This window comes from Microcaecilia unicolor, chromosome 8, assembly GCF_901765095.1.
Source record: "Microcaecilia unicolor chromosome 8, aMicUni1.1, whole genome shotgun sequence".
NCBI lineage: Eukaryota > Metazoa > Chordata > Amphibia > Gymnophiona > Siphonopidae > Microcaecilia > Microcaecilia unicolor.
In genome coordinates, this window is record NC_044038.1 from 48,952,817 (window position 1) to 48,968,958 (window position 16,142).

The following is a 16,142-nucleotide window of genomic DNA, read 5'->3' on the forward strand; positions in this document are numbered from 1 at the left end:
TTGGTTATATAGAAAATATTTTCCAAGATGTAAAAGTCCTTTGAATCCTTTACATTTTTCTAAGCAAAATCTTTTTCACTGAGAAAAATACAAATGTAAATACCATTTGCTAATAAAATCAACAACACTATTATTCCTCACAAATCCATTTTCACATATCTCTAAATATTACAAAAATGTAAACGATGCAGAAAACAACAGAAGGGTTGATATCAGGGGCGTAGCCAGACTTTGGTGGGAGGGGGGTCCAGAGCCCGAGGTCAGGGGGCACATTTTAGCCCCTCCTGCCACCGCCACCACCACCACCAACTCTGACCCCCCCGCCGCCGACCCTCTCGACCCCCCTTCCCATCGCCAACCCTCCCCCTTCGCCACCTACCTTTGCTGGCAGGGGACCCCAGCCCCCGCCAGCCAAGGTCCTCTTCTTCTGGCGCAAGGCTTCGTTCTGTTTCTGTGAGTCGGATGCAGGATGTCACTCACAGAAACAGAACGAAGCCTTGCGCTGGAAGAAGAGGACCTCGGCTGGCGGGGGTTGGGGTCCCCCGCCAGCAAAGGTAGCCGATGGTGGCAGTGGCAGCGGGGGAGGGTTGGCGGCGGGAAGGGGGGTCGAGAGGGTCGTCGGCAGGGGGTCCAGGGCCAAATCTACGGGGGCCCAGGCCCCCGTGGCCCCATGTAGCTACGCCACTAGTTGATATTCAAAAGCATTTACTTGTAAAGCAGCACCTGCTACCTAAAAAAATGCTGCTGAGAAAGATACGCATTGGCAACTATAGCACCACTGAGTATCTTTATAAGTGACAACAGCACTATTGGATAATGCCACTGAATATATTTACAGACTGCCACAGCACTACCTGGATAGTGCCAGGGTCATCTGGGGGCATATAACAAAGCAAAAAAGCTCTCCTACTTGTATCTGGATAAGCTATCCAGATAGCAGCTGAGTATCACCATTGTTCAGCTAGTGCCGGATACTCACCATGGTATCCGGATATTCAATGGCAGTCCCTATCTGGGTACTGCCACAGAATATACAGATTTTTTTTAAACTTCAGTGGCTGAGATTTTTATAAACTGCTGACCACCACAGGCTCAATAACGGGGAATCAATGTCTAACACTCCTCTGAAATGTAATACCTCTTCCAACTCATCTCCATCCCCCACCGCCCCATCCTACACCTTCCTTTCCATATCTCCCATGGTCAGAACTTCTACACCAGGTTGACAAAATACTAATTAGTGCTGCTTTCAGTCTCTCTGCAGAAAGGCAAATATGTATCGTTCATATATCATATCAAATCTTCAAGGAAGCTAGGATAGATTTAATTCTCACCACTCTATAAACACATTTCAGCTCGACGGTTTCCACTTTCTGAGAACTGTTGTCCATGTCAATCACATTACAGCCCTATTGAAACGCCGCTTATTAATTTCTATAGGTCCCTCATATGAACCAGAACCAGCACCCATAAGAATCTTCATAGTGAGTACTCATTTAATAAACCCACACATTTGTAACCTAAGTCCTTGATCCCTGCATTAAATGAACTCTCTTTCCTGAACCCCTCTAGCACTCAAGGGAGAGAGTATCTAATATATCCAACTTAGTTTAGGGCACCAGAACAGAAAAAGAAAAGGCTTATAAGTAATTCTTGTATCTGAAATCCTCAAACAATCCAGCCGGCCAGTTTTTCATTAAAAGTCTTCCCCAAGTCCCTCCTCCAGGCTGTGTGCTGCTTTCCACCTCCTAAAATTGTCATGTAAGACACTGTATACCCCACGGACATCTTTATGTCAGAATCTCCTAATGCCTCCCAATTAATCCAACACTCATTTTCCCTTCTTTGCCAAGCTCTGACATTTGAAAATGTCTTCAAGCCAGTGGCGTTCCTAGGGGGGCTGACACCCGGGGCGGACCACCGATGTGCCCCGCCCTCCGGGTGCAGCGCGACCCCCCCACCCCGGTGAAAGAACCCCCCCCCAGGTGCACGATGCTGGGGGGGTGCCGCGCACCGGTCAGCTTCGTTCGTTTCCATGCTCCCTCTGCCCCGGAACAGGTTCCTGTTCCAGGGCAGAGGGAGCATGGAAACGAACGAAGCTGACCGGTGCGCGGCACCCCCCCAGCGGCGTGCACCCAGGGCGGACCGCCCCCACCGCCCCCCGCCCCCTTGGTACGCCACTGCTTCAAGCATAATTCTTATCCAAAGTTTTCCTGTAGCACCAAAAAGACACGAACATCTCATCAAACAAGTCCGAGATCCCTAATCTCCAGGGAATCTCACTCCTGCCAACACTTTTTAAATATAGGATGTGGCTATTTCTGTTTGGAAATCTTGCCAAATATCACACCTGCAGCAGCACTGTAAGTCAAATTCTCACTATCACAGTACAACACTAAAAATATAACCAAGGAGACTGGATTTTCCCCCTGTGGTAAGCAGTACCAGTGCACATGGACAGTCAGATTCTTAAAGGAACTGGTAGCTGTCCTTTCTGTCTGGCTGCCTCATTCACCTACCTTCTTAATGTTTGCTGTGTACTGTCTCATTGCTATTTTTTCCACTGTGCTTTCAAACCCAAAAAATGACCTGATGTCAAGTGATGCAGATTGCTCGAAGCAGGTCCAGTCCTCATTCTCAGGGTGAACCTGGAACCCAGAAAAAAAAATGCAAGAGGTCTAAGGTTATGAGAGGAGTGGGAGACTCAGGAGCAATGAAAGGAAGTACTTTTTCATTAAAAAAAAGAGTGGTGGATGCCTGAAATGCCCTCCCATGGGAGGTTGTGAGACAAAAAGGGTGACAGAATTCAAGAATGCATGGGATAAACATAAAGGAACACTATACAGAAAAAGGATGGAATCCAATTAAATCAAAACTTAAATGATCTCACAGCAGGCAGGCAGGAAGAAGCTTCTAGTGCTCATAGCTGCCGAGAGGGGGGGCAGGGGGGACAAAATTCCCCGGGCCAAGTGGGGCCCGGCGCTGCAGTCCCACCCGCCCTCCTTCATCGACCATCTGCCACCGGGCCAGGCCCCCTGCATTGAAATCACAGCGCCTCTCACCTCCGTGTGAAAGCGCTGCAGGCAGCAGGGCAGCAGATCGCCTCCCTTCGGGCCTCCTTCCCTCCCTGTGCCCCGCCCTCATCTGACGTAACTTCCGTGAGGGCGGGACACAAGGAGGGAAGGAGGGCCGAAGGGAGACGATCTGCTGCCCTGCTGCCTGCAGCGCTTTCACACGGAGGTGAGAGACGCTTTGATTTCAATGCAGGGGGGCCCGGTAGTGGACAGAGGGGGGCGGGTGGAAGGGGGGAGCGGCGACCTCGGGGGGGGGGGGTGCAGGGGGGAGTGGCGGGGGCGGCCTTGCCCTGGGCCCAGCCCAGTCTCTTGGAAGCCCTGCTAGTGCTCCCTCAAAACCTTGCCTGTGCCGGGCCCCCCTTTGGAAGGCAGGCCTGGGGAATTATGCCCCTCCTGCTCTACCTCTCAGTGGCCCCGACACTGTGCATCCAAAGAGAAAGAAACAGAACCCTTCATAAGATTATGCCAGATGCTCAACAAAGAGTACTAGAAGAAGCTTTGAAGACATCTCTTGTTCTATAAAGCATAAACGTTTCTTGCAGTACTTGGCTATATATGAATGAAGTCGACTATAAGTTTTAAAAATAAATAAATAAACTGGTAATCCAAGCTGACTCCCATAAGAATGGAGGTGAAATGGTGCCTAGCAGTGAAAGGCAAATAATATAAGCAAAAGCACAAACCCTGAAGAAAAAGGCTATTTTGTATGGAGGAACAGCCTAGAGGTTCAAGCTGCAGGATGAAAACCAAAGAAGCTCAGAGTTCAAATCCCACATCTCCTTTTGATATTGGGCAAATCCGAGTTTCCAAGGCATCCTGTTACTAAGCCGCAGTAGTATTTTTAGCTTGTTGTAGAAATCAGCTGGCGGTAAACGCTGAGACGCTAATACCGTGGCTTAGTAAAAGACCCCCCCCCCCCCAAGTTTATTAAAGTCTAACAATCCTGCGCTATTGAATGCTTTCAGGGTGGCTAACAATGTAAAAATAGGAGAAAAGACAGAATTTCAAGTCGAGGAGAAGAAACATAATGCATAAAGGGTAAAGGGGTAGAACTACAATATTAGGATAGGGGGGAGAGAACAAAAGAAGTGCTACAAATATTTCTACGGCTCCTCCTGAAAGCTCATTGGAAGAATATGCTAAAGGGTACTAATGATGTGCATCTCTGAAGAGGTGAGTTTTGAGATCTGTCTTATTTATTAAGAGATCTCTGCAGGCGGAGGGATACGGGGAGGGAATTCCAGAGCTGGGACCCTGGACACAGAAAATGGCCTGCCAGGTGTGCCCGTGCATTATTTCTTGGTGACTAGGAACTATGAGCTGGTTGTGTTGAGCAGACTGGCGTGTACGAGCAGGGCTATAAGGAATGAGATAATGGGAGATATAAAGAGGTTGCCTAAAGGATAAGATCTTAAATACAAGCAGTGCGATTTTAAAGGTAATGCGATGAGTGATAGGAAGGCAATGTGTGTCTCTAAGATTGGGGTGGGGGGGTGATATAGCCAAACTTGTGAGAATTAGTGATTAAACAGATAGCAGTATTTTGAATAGTCTGTAGATGGCACATATCCTTAACTTGAAGACCTTTATATAGAGAGTTGCAGTAATCTAACTGTGAAATGACCAAGGAGCGTACCAGAACATTAAGTGCTGCCGGAAGGCCCCTCTGGGGCAGGGAATATCTATTGATCCTCAGTTTTGGATTTGGAAAGACTATATATGAACAGTGTTCTAAGGGTGGAATATCAAATTAACCCCTTTAGGTTTTATTCCCTAAGGAATATTCCTATAGGCTCACAAAGGGAAAAATGTCACAATCAGTTCTTGCATTTGTGTCAGTGAAATAGCAGGTGATCATCAGCAGTGAATATAACATTAATCACAGTGAAGAGATTCACAAGCAGGCTCGTCATCAATGGAATTTCAACTGCGCAGTAACACAGCAAAGCTGTTTACATGCAACAAGCAAAGTCTAATGTAGTGCTTACCGATCATTTTTTGGCTGTAACTCCATGGCACAGCATGCTGTGCAACCCGCTGAGGCATGTCATTACAACATGCCTATATACTTCCAGGGAGGGTTATGACCCCAAGCGTGGCATGCATGACACCATTCAGGATCGTGACCCACAGTTTGGGAAACCTGCAGTTCACCAAACACACAAGGGGGTTAGATGACTGCACTTGGTGCTGAACAGACAGAATCTTTCTCTGCTCATGCGCACATGACCCTCCCCAGCCCTGTTATTCAGTATAGATACTAAAACTGTAGGATTTCAAAAAAGAAGAGGAGAAAGAGCCTTGTTTTTCACCAGGAGATTTTCACAACTGCAACACAGGAAATGTCTCATAATTTGGATGGACATAAAGGAACTGGAGAGATGCATAGGGCTGAAGTATCAGGAAAACCACTTCCCACGAGCAGCGAAAGGCCTTTACAGAGATTTCTGGAAGATTCTGCCCAGTCACTGCCTATTCCATTTTGGAAGATTCTGTCCGTTCATGCAAGTCACTTGTGTGATGATGGTGAACTGGTGATCTTCAGAGATCACATCCATGGACATGTGAAGAGCGTGTTTAAGTGCACAGAAAAGAAGAACATCACAATGCACTATTCTATAGGGTACTGTGTAAGTGCTAGAAGGTGTAGCTGTGACTCGGCATGTTGATGGATGACGCATGGGAAGGGCATAGCCATGTCTCCAACTTACAAGTGTAGTGGAGGAGTGGCCTAGTGGTTAGGGTGGCGGACTTTGGTCCTGAGGAGCTGAGTTCAATTCCCACTTCAGGCACAGGCAGCTCCTTGTGACTCTGGGCAAGTCACTTAACCCTCCACTGCCCCAGGTACAAATAAGTACCTGTATATGTAAGCTGCATTGAGCCTACCATGAGTGGGAAAGCGCAGGGTACAAATGTAACAAAAACTTCAAGAGTTATGCACATAGTGTGGTGCACTTAGGTGCACTATTTACACTTTGCATAAACAATTGTGTCTAAATTTAGGCTGATGATGCAGGTTTACACTCATATTCTGTGGCCAGTAGGAAAAAGGAGGTGATGATGCCCCTGTATAAGATTTTGGTGAGACCTCATTTAGAATACTGAATACAGTTCTGGAGACTGCACCGCACAGTCAAAAAGATATAAACAAGATGGAGTCGGTCCAAATAGTGGCTACTGAAATGGTCAGGGTGGTCTTCGTCATAAAGTGGATGGGGACAGACTTTTAGATCTCAATATGTATACTTTGGAGGAAAGGCAGGAGAGGGGAGATATGTTAGAGACATTTAAATACCTTGGCGGAATGCACAGGAGTAACACAATTGAAACGAAGCTCTGGAACGAGGAGGGTTAGGATGAAGGTGAAAGGAGATAGACTCAGAAGTAACCGAGGAAATACTTCTTCAAGGAAAGGGAAGTGAATTCATGGAACAGCCTCCCAGTGGAAGTGGTGGAGGCAAAAATAGTAATTAAATTCAAGAGCGCTTGGGACAAGCACATAGGATCTCTAAGAGAGCGATAGGGAGAATAGATGACATGTATGGGCAGACTGGATAGGCCATATGGTCTTTATCTGCCTACATTTTTCTCTGTTTCTATAATAGAATCTTGGTGCTGAGATCTCATTACAGAATAGGTGTTCCTGTGCATTTTCGGGGTGCCTAAATGGAGGCTTTCATACCGAGGGTGAATTTATAAAACCACTTTCCTGCCTAAAATATGTTTTAGGGATTTAAGTAGGCTCTTATAAAATTCAACCATGTCTAAAAGTGCACATGGGTTTATGCTGGTGCATACTTTTACAGTAGACATGTTCAGGGGAGCAGTTAGGGTTGAGCATGGGCAAGGCTACAAAACCAATGTTTGCAAACAGATATGTTCATTAAATATAAAAACAGAATTCATCAGATCCATGACAACTGACAATAAATTCCCTAAGAACGAATAAGACAAGATTCCCACCCATGTCCTAATCCAAGACAGCAGAAAGAGCCTCAGCTCTCTCTCTCTCTCAACTGAAGATGCCAGAGAGAGAGAGAGAGAGCGAGAGCGAGAGAGACTACTGAAAATATATCCAAGAGCAAGCAGCACATGCTGCAAACAAGTCTCCGTGGGGTACAGCTACAGACAGGAGAGAAGAGTTAGAAGAAAGGAAGCTCTACCTGAAACAAGAGAGAGGGTAAACAAGACCCTAGAGAGCAGGGAGAGAGGTGCAGCAGTCACAGGAAACAGTAACTACAATTCAGGCCAAATGAGCGCCCTAGGAAAGGCAAAAGAATCCAGAGAGATAGAGAGAAGAGAACTCCAGTGAGACGGGATCTAGAGACTGAAATTGGTACGAGAAGAATTCAGAATGCGTCAGTGCTGAATCCCTGAGCACAATCTCACAAACACGCAGAGCACTAATTAACAAAGAAATGCGTCACAGTTCCAGCAACGGAAGAATCACAAGCACAAAAGCTGCCAAGCCATGTGGAGAAGCAGCAACTTCAATGGTCAATGAGCTTCCTGTTCCTTGTAAAGATTCTGCCCTGGACGTCTCCATTTTCAGCGTACAGGTGCTTTCAGCACAGGTAACCAGACCCCAGCTTTTGTGTCTGGTTCCTGAGGATTAATGGGGATGGTGTAGATTCAATGACATTTAGGAATAGAATAGCTATTTTTAATAGTGATCAGATACTGTATGTAACAACAGACGATTGCTGATGTCAACACAGAGATGCTAATACCTGGACTGTACTACATACCGATATCTGGTGAGCAGAGTAACAATGAGATTCGCCAAAGCCACTTACAGAGTAACTGCAGGCTTCATGAACAAGGACTCGATTGTTGAAGGTCTCGTTGTGTGCCTCGATCAACAACATGCGGTCCTTCCAGTTCAGCGTGTTCTTCTGCACGAAGACAACAAACTCAACACCAGCAATCTGCAAAGAGAAGAAAGCAGAGACATCTTACCTTACCACCCACCAAATTCTGTGAAACAGACAATTACTCCCATTTTGAGTCTGTGAGAAAAATATAGTCAGTGCATAGTTACATTTCGGCTATGACTGGGAAAACATTTTGACAATATCTGTGGTGCTGTTCCACTAATAATGAGAGAAAGCAGAGAGACGCCTTACTATCCTCCAAACAGAAAAGAATTAGGAACCAGTGAGACAGACACTGATAGAGTGAATCAAAGAGAAAATAGAGAGTATGAGGAGAAAAACAAAACTGGATCATGTGACAAACATGGTATATTTTCTTAAAAAATGAAAGACCAGTACTTTACAGAGCTCAGCTTAGTGTGGCAATTAAATATAGGAGTGTTGAGGTAACATGTACCTTTTATCCAATGACAATAGAACCATACATATGAGTAGAGCTCATAATATTATACCAGTTTTTATAATAACTGATTATAAGTCAAGGACTTTTACCAGTTATTATTATCCATGAATATTTTTGAATAAGAGTTTGTTCGTTACGCATCTGGAGATCAGTTGAGGAAATGCAACTAATCTTAGCAAGGCTAAGTGGAGGAGTGGCCTAGTGGTTAGGGTGGTGGACTTTGGTCCTGGGGAACTGAGTTCGATTCCTGGCACAGGCAGCTCCTTGTGACTCTGGGCAAGTCACTTAACCCTCCGTTGCCTGCTGCATAGAGCCTGCCATGAGTGGGAAAGTGTGGGATACAAATGTAATAAAAATAAATAATCTCCCAATTTATCCACATCTAATCCCCTTCCCCTTTCAAAGCTGTCAGTGGGATGACTTCTTGTATAGATTTACTTATAATCTTAGTCAGTCCTCAGTAGTGCTCCTGAAACCTGTTTCCTACCCACACAGTAAAGATAACCCATGTTACACTGCATGGGCACCACAGAAACTCAAAACATGATGGCAAATAAAAATCATACAGCCTATTCAGTCTACCATCCAAAGCAATTACTAAGCTCTACAATTCCTTTCTCTCCCTTAAAGATCTTCAGTGCTGGACCCTGGGGCTATTAACTGTATTACAATGAATGGCTCACAGAGTAGGGTAGATAGGCTCTTCCAAAAAACCAAGGGAGACGTCAAGTCAAATAGGGGATCTTTATTGAAACAACTCAAAAGTCTTTTAAGTTGTTTCAATAAAGATCCCCTAGTTGAGTTGACATCTCCCTTGTTTTTTTGGAAGAGCCTATCTACCCTACTCCTTGAACTTTCTCTTGTTGGTATATGTAGGGACTGAGTGTTCCTCCAGTTTGTATGGTTCACAATGAATGGCTGCCATACCCATACTCTTGAGCTCTGTGTCTAGCACTTTCCTCTCAAAGCAGCACAATTAAAGGAGCTTCAGAAATGCCTATTTCCCTGTGACTTCTACTCACTGTTCCAATGCAGTTGGGAGACGTGGAGGGGCATAATCGAATGCGAACGTCCATCTCCATGGGCGTCTATGTCCGAAAACGGGTATGTGAAGAGGTGGGACAGACCGTATTATCGAAAAAGATGGGCGTCCATCTTTCGTTTCGAAAATACGGTTTGGACGGACCAAATGATATGGATTTGGTCCCTTCTGAGATGGGCGGGGTTTTTTTTAGCGATAATGGAAACTAAAAATGCTCACCCCAGAAACGTCCCAATCCAAGCTATTTGGTTGTGGAGGGACAAATGTACAACACTACCATAGCTCTTAGGGGTGAAGGGGGCAACTACATGTGGGTACAGTGGGTTTTAGAGGCCTTCCATTTACCACCACACGTGTTACGGGTGGGGGGGGGATGGGCCTGGGTCTGCCTGCCTGAAGTGCACTGCAGTACCCACTAAAAGTGCTCCAGGGACAGGACTTGTTGCTGGTGTATAACCTTGGCACAGCAGTTCACACCGGAAGGCTAATCTCGCTGAAAACGTCCTTTATTTGAATAAGCACTTTTACTCACAGTTAACTGCAGATCAGAGGTTGTGCCCCACTGGCAACGAGTCTCGCTGGTACTGAGATTAGCAGTAGGTCCGAGCTGGCAGAATGGTGTACAATGCCCGATTTCAGCAACATTCAGGGTAAGAACTAAGTGCTGAAACGTGGCTAACACATGAAAGAGATCTAAAAGTGTCTTGCACAAATGGCCACTACCTCATGGACTACCGGAAACAAAACAGGGCACACTCTGACCCAGTAAGCAGAGGGAAAAGCACCATGGGAGTAGAGCCTACCAACTACCAACATCGTGAGCATTTAACACAAGCTAGTGGAATCACGGAGCCCACTACCCTACACCCACCACAGTGTATTGCTGATGTGACTCTGCAGTGCCCTTAACAGAAAAGGTGTCACACTCACCCGAGACCCACATCAGAACCAGGGAAAGGCTGTCAGAGGATAGAACACATTCTGTTGTCATGGAAGTGGGTAAGGCATTTGAGGCTGGCATACAGGCTGGGAAAAAAAGTTTGTAAATTGTTTTTTTTTTGGTGGGAGGGGGTTAGTGACCACTGGGGGAGTCAGGGGAGGTGATCCCCGATTCCCTCCGGTGGTCATCTGGTCAGTTGGGGCACTTTTCTGGGACTTGGACCTGAAAAAAAAAGGGTCCAAATAAAGCGGACCAAATTCTCGTCAAAAACGCCCTTCTTGTTTCGATCATCAGCTAAAGACGCCCATCTCTCCTCGGCCGATAACCACACCCCAGTCCCGCCTTCACCATGCCTCTGACACGCCCCCGTGATCTTTGTTTGTCTCTGTGACGGACTGCAGTTGAGGACGCCAAAAATCGGGTTTCGATTATACCGATTTGGGCGCCCACGGGAGACAGACGCCCATCTCCCGATTTGGGTCGAAATATGGGCGTCTTTCTCTTTCAAAAATAAGCTGGATAAATGTCAGAATTGTATGAAGGTGTAATCAAGGATCTCTCTTTCTTTCTGTCATGGAGGGCAGCCTCAAAGTATTTAAACTGGAAATTAAAGCTTCAACCCAACTCTCAGCATCCTGCGGCTCTTGCCTGAGCTTACTCCAAATCAGTTCTAGAATTCTACATGAATTCTTTCACTGACTTGAACGTGTCTGGCCTTACCAGAGGGTGCTGGGGTAGTGGTTCTCAACATAAAAATACAGAAGTATTGCCGTACTGGGACAGACTAAAGGTCCATGAAGCCCAGCATCTTGTTTCCAACAGTGGCCAGTCCAGGTCATAAATACCTGGCAAGATCCCAAAAAAGTACAAAACATTTTATACTGCTTATCCCAGAAATAGTGGATTTTTCCCGTCCAATTTAATAATGATCTAATCCTTTTAACACATCCAGTCAACCAAATTTTCAGGACATCCACAAAGAATATGCATGAGATCAATTTGCATGTACTGCCTCAAATATATGCAAATCACTCATGCATATTCATTATGGATATCCTGTAAACCAGACTGGCTGGGTGTGTCCCAAGAACTGTGTTAAGGTAATGGTTTATTTTGTGTTAAGCCAACAGGACGTCAAAAACAGAAGGAAGCCTTTTGCAAGAAGAAAAGGACCTTGGCTGGCCAGGGTTGGGGTACCCCGCCAGCAAAGGCAGGTGACAGCGGGTTGGTGGTGGGGGGGGGGGGGAGAGGGCAAATTCGGCAATGCCTGGGGTGGGGTTGGCAGCGCCGTGGGGGGGGGGGCTAAAATGTGTCCCCTCACCTTGGGCTGTGGACCCCCCCCCTCCCGCCGAAGTCTGGCTACGCCCCTGTTACACACATCTGTGCACACTATGCACAAGGATTCTGCTCATTTACATTCTTGGTGCCAAATGTTGGCAACCTCCTTCTAAAACTACCCTCCGCTTGGGTCACTCAAAAATGCAGTATGCTTTCTGCTGGATTTAATGATGAGCATGTTTCTGATTGATTGTCACAAGAACAATAAACAGTTTCACTTCCTGGCTGAAAACCTATTCTCGTGATCACCTCCATATGCACTATGAGTATGGCACTGAGAAAGCATTTTGAATACCACGTGGTAATACAACATTAGAATTAGAATATTTCACCAGTGGTCCCTATTTAGGCATTACTGAGAAAGCATTGCCATAGGTGTGGAAACAAGGACCGGAAAAGGGCAGCATTCCTACTCACCTTCTTCAGTAAGCGTGGTGCGTCCACACTAAGCTTGCAGCTCCGTTCCACTATATGCAATGCTCCGTCTTTGCTCTTATACTCAGACAGAATAATGCTGCCCAGGAAAACGGGAATCAGAGGGCAGGTAGGGAAGCGTTTCTCATAGGCCTGAAATGTAATAGAGGAAAAAGAAATCAACCACAATATTAGGAACCTATCACAAAACTCCAAACATCAGCTCTTAGCAGTGCCTGGTTAGTAGAGCAGTATCTGCATCAACCAATCTCAGCAATGTCTGCTTCTTCCAATCCTGAGAACAACTCTCCACCAGAACAATATCTACTCCCATCTAATCTCCATCAATGTCCCATCACCAGAACAGTGCCTGCCCCACCCAATCCCCATCACCAGAGCAGTGCCTGTCCCATCCCGTCCCCATCACCACACCAGTGCCTGTCCCCACCAAGGGGCATTTCAGCAATCTTTATCTTCCCAGCAAGGTCGTAGTGCAAGTGAGACACACCTTGAAGATCTTGGAGGGAGAGCTGTGTGAGAGCAGACATTTCTCTGGTCAGCCGCTTGAATTGTATTTTGATAATTTAAAATTTTTAAATAAATAAATCAACAACAACAAAAAAAAGACATAAGGGCATTGCCTTTGAGAGTCATTATTTTAGGGTCTTTCAGGGGTTTTACTGTGTAACTGGTCACATTAGTGAAAAGTACATGCATATTTTACCAGATTATCCCAGGAAAACCATGCATACTGATTTAAATCTGCTGTTAGGTGCACTCAAGCTTCATCGGTCTCTTCCTTAATAATATAGCTTGGACTGCTTACTATGCCAAGCAAACTTCAGAGAACTACTGCAGATCCAGATGTGCTCGAGTCAGACAACCACTTACGCCATGCATTTGGTTGATGTAAATGTTGGCACCTAAAAATCAGCAGCTGGGCACATAAACGCAACTGTTCGATGAAGTGTGCAAAGAAATAATCATTACGCCCATGACCCACTCATGCCCTTTCCATGGGAATGACCTCTTTGCAGTTACGCCCCACAACACTTAGACACCCAGTTACAGAATAGCAGCTAAGTGCTTTTATGCACATGCCTGCCATTTTATCCCCGTTTTGGCGCTCATCCACCATTAGCATCCGTTTCCACGCCTACAATTGGGTGTCTAGTAGGCTCCTAACTTATGACACTCTATATAGAATTGTCTCCCATATGTCTAATTCAATTATTACCCCATTACTAAAACAGTGTCTGGGACCTGAAAATCAGACCAATGACGGCCATTCATACCAGTGACTATACACATATAGCACTGGAGCAGTCCTGACACTGCCCAGAGACTTGAAGGGCACATTGCAGCCATTCCATAGATGTTTGCTTTGCCATGACACTTGGGATACAGTGGTATGTGTCTCAGTCAGATCCCTCCCACATTAAAAAAAAAGAGAGGGCCACAAAAGGAAAAGAGAAACAAGGCTTTAGGAGCTTGAGAACGATGACAGGAAAGATGCATGAAGGAAGGTTTCAGAAATATTAGCAGCAAAATTACACGTGTATCAGACTTCCAGGACTCTGAGATCTGCACAACAATTGCATTTAGATGAATATAGAGCAGCTGTTTTTTATGTAGCAGGTCCTACTTTGTTTACCATTGAGACTTAAAGAAAATACAAGAGATCAAACAGTTCAAAAGAGAATTGAAGACCTACTTTTTTTTATACAAGTATGGGACTGAAGATGATCTGATTTGAGAAGGTGGAAGAAATCAGATTGATGAGACTGAAGTTTTTTTTAATGCTTTATTTATAAGTTTCAAATATACATTTACAATTAGCAAATGCAGGAAAATCAAGAAATACATGATGAGACTGAAGTTTTAAAAGACTTTTATGTTGATTGTTTTTTTTTGTTGTTTTTTTTTTAGTTAGTTCAGTAATGTTATTGTTGGTGTGAAGAATTGTATTTCGATTTTATGTTAGTATATCTCGTAAACTGCGGAGAACATTTGGATTGTGCAGTATAAATATTTTTTAATAAATAAATAACATGTAATGTAATGTATATTTCAAATATTACCCATGATGACATGTGAGCTGAAACTGGGAGCTTGCCTGGACATGAATATCCCTCTACACCCACAGAACTTCAGAAGGGGATGATGCATTATTCTTCAATGTGTGTGTGCGTGGGGGGGGGGGGGGGGGAGAGAGTCTGTCTAAAGTGCTGTTGAAACAAATCAAATTACCATAACAGCAACAGAATCATGAGCTGAAGGATGTCTGTCTTATATCAGAAAACCCTATAACTTGCAGTCTATAATGAGGTTGAATTGACAGGGAGATTGAGCCAGAGAGCATGTGAAGGAGAGGGAGTCTGATGAGGTTTGCCCATGGCAGGAGATACAAAGAGCAGGGAAGAATTGCTGCTCTAAGTCACTGCTGAGCCTTGTTCTCATCTCTTCCATACCACTGACAATTCTAAAAATACAGCAGCTAATGACAGTGGAAGGGAACTCTGGAGCTGGGTAGGTGAGGTGACTGAGCTATCAGTGGCGAAGCTGCTAGCTCAGCTGGTATGGAAGATGAAATTTCAATTGGCCTTCACAGTGGGATCATTCCCAGTTTATAGCAGTCCTGTCAGCACAGACCCCAATGTCCAGTCATCAAAGTGCCAAGCATATTGGAAGGTGCCCAGAAGATATCCAAATGTAACTGGATGAACTACTGTAGGATATGGGAATGGTTGTGGTGATAAACAGGCCACAAAACGAAATGTGTCTTATGGCAGTAGTTCTGAATCCTGTTCTGCAGGTATCTGCCCAGGGTGGCAAAATTTAGGGGGCGGTAATGGCAGGGGGGTTCTTTCAGTACAGATCCCTGTTCAAGCAATGCCCTGTCCCAGTCCCTCTAACAGAAAGTCTGCATTGGAAGGTGCAGAACTGGCAACTCTCGAGTGTGGCCTGTACTGAAAGGCCCACCACCACGCTGAGTGCCATTAAAGTTTCAGGCCGGAAGGAGGCAGGAAGGCGGTGGCAGACACAGGAGGAAGTTGTGGCTGTAGGGGGAGGGGAAATGCTAGATTATAAACAGGATTAGGGCCTTGAACCACTCCTGGAAGGAGGGAGTGGGGAGAGAGGTGGCACATGGCTGAAGGTTCATCTGGGGCATCCAATACCCTTGGGCTGGTCCTGCTAGTCAGTCTGGCTTTCAGGATAGTCACAATGAGTGTGCATAAGATACATTTGCATATACTGTATGCAACTTTCTCTCATGCATATTCATTACAAATATCCTGAAAACCTGACCAGTCACCTGTGACTCCAGGGCAGGGTTAAGAGTCCCTGACATATAGTTTAATGCTGTTTGTCATGAAGAAAAAAAAAAGTATACTATCCAGCCAGTGCTGCCATCTGTAAAACTTCCTAAGTGACAGCATGTGAGCATGTGAAGAAACTCAGATACCAAAGACATTTCTATACATTTACCTCACTTAATATTTGGTTCAGTTTTTAACTAGCTACCCTTGGGTATCCTGAAGACAGATGCTGTTCAAGTTACTGATCTGACTCTGCCCTTCAGTGCTCATCAGGAGCATTAAATTACACATAACTCTGCAAAGTACCTCAGTCCTGCCCTGCAGCACCTCTTGCTATTCCATTATTGGGCTTCTCTCACTACTCACACACACTGCCAGTACACCTCATTCCTAATCTTTACCAACCTCAGCTGTTTGAGTCCCATGACCAAACACATAACTCTAGTAATTCACCCTGCAATGCACCCCTTTCCTGAACTGCTGCATTCCTAGCTATTGCAAGTACTAGGCATCCGAAAGGGTCAGTCATTCCACACCACTGCAGGCTGGCATCACTCCTTCAGTACTTCACGTGCTAACAGGCAACTGTTTTCTAAAGACTTAGCTCCTGAATATTCCTTCCTATACAAGACCTGTTATATGGTACTAGGCCTGTAAGATGGCCCTGCTAGCCCTCA

General features: G+C 45.3%; 1 protein-coding gene across 2 annotated transcripts in view; it reads right to left on the reverse strand.

Moving 5' to 3' along the window:
• Positions 1–16,142, reverse strand: part of SEC14L5 (SEC14 like lipid binding 5) — an 82,924-nt gene that overhangs the window by 41,104 nt on the left and 25,678 nt on the right. The window contains exons 2-4 of one of the 2 annotated variants that reach the window (XM_030212652.1): positions 12,149–12,298; positions 7,871–8,002; positions 2,520–2,648 (exon numbers count right to left, since the gene is read on the reverse strand). In XM_030212652.1, coding sequence (XP_030068512.1) covers positions 2,520–2,648; positions 7,871–8,002; positions 12,149–12,298 — 411 coding nt within the window. The remainder of the gene's footprint in view (positions 1–2,519; positions 2,649–7,870; positions 8,003–12,148; positions 12,299–16,142) is intronic. The other variant, XM_030212653.1, reaches the window with a different exon arrangement.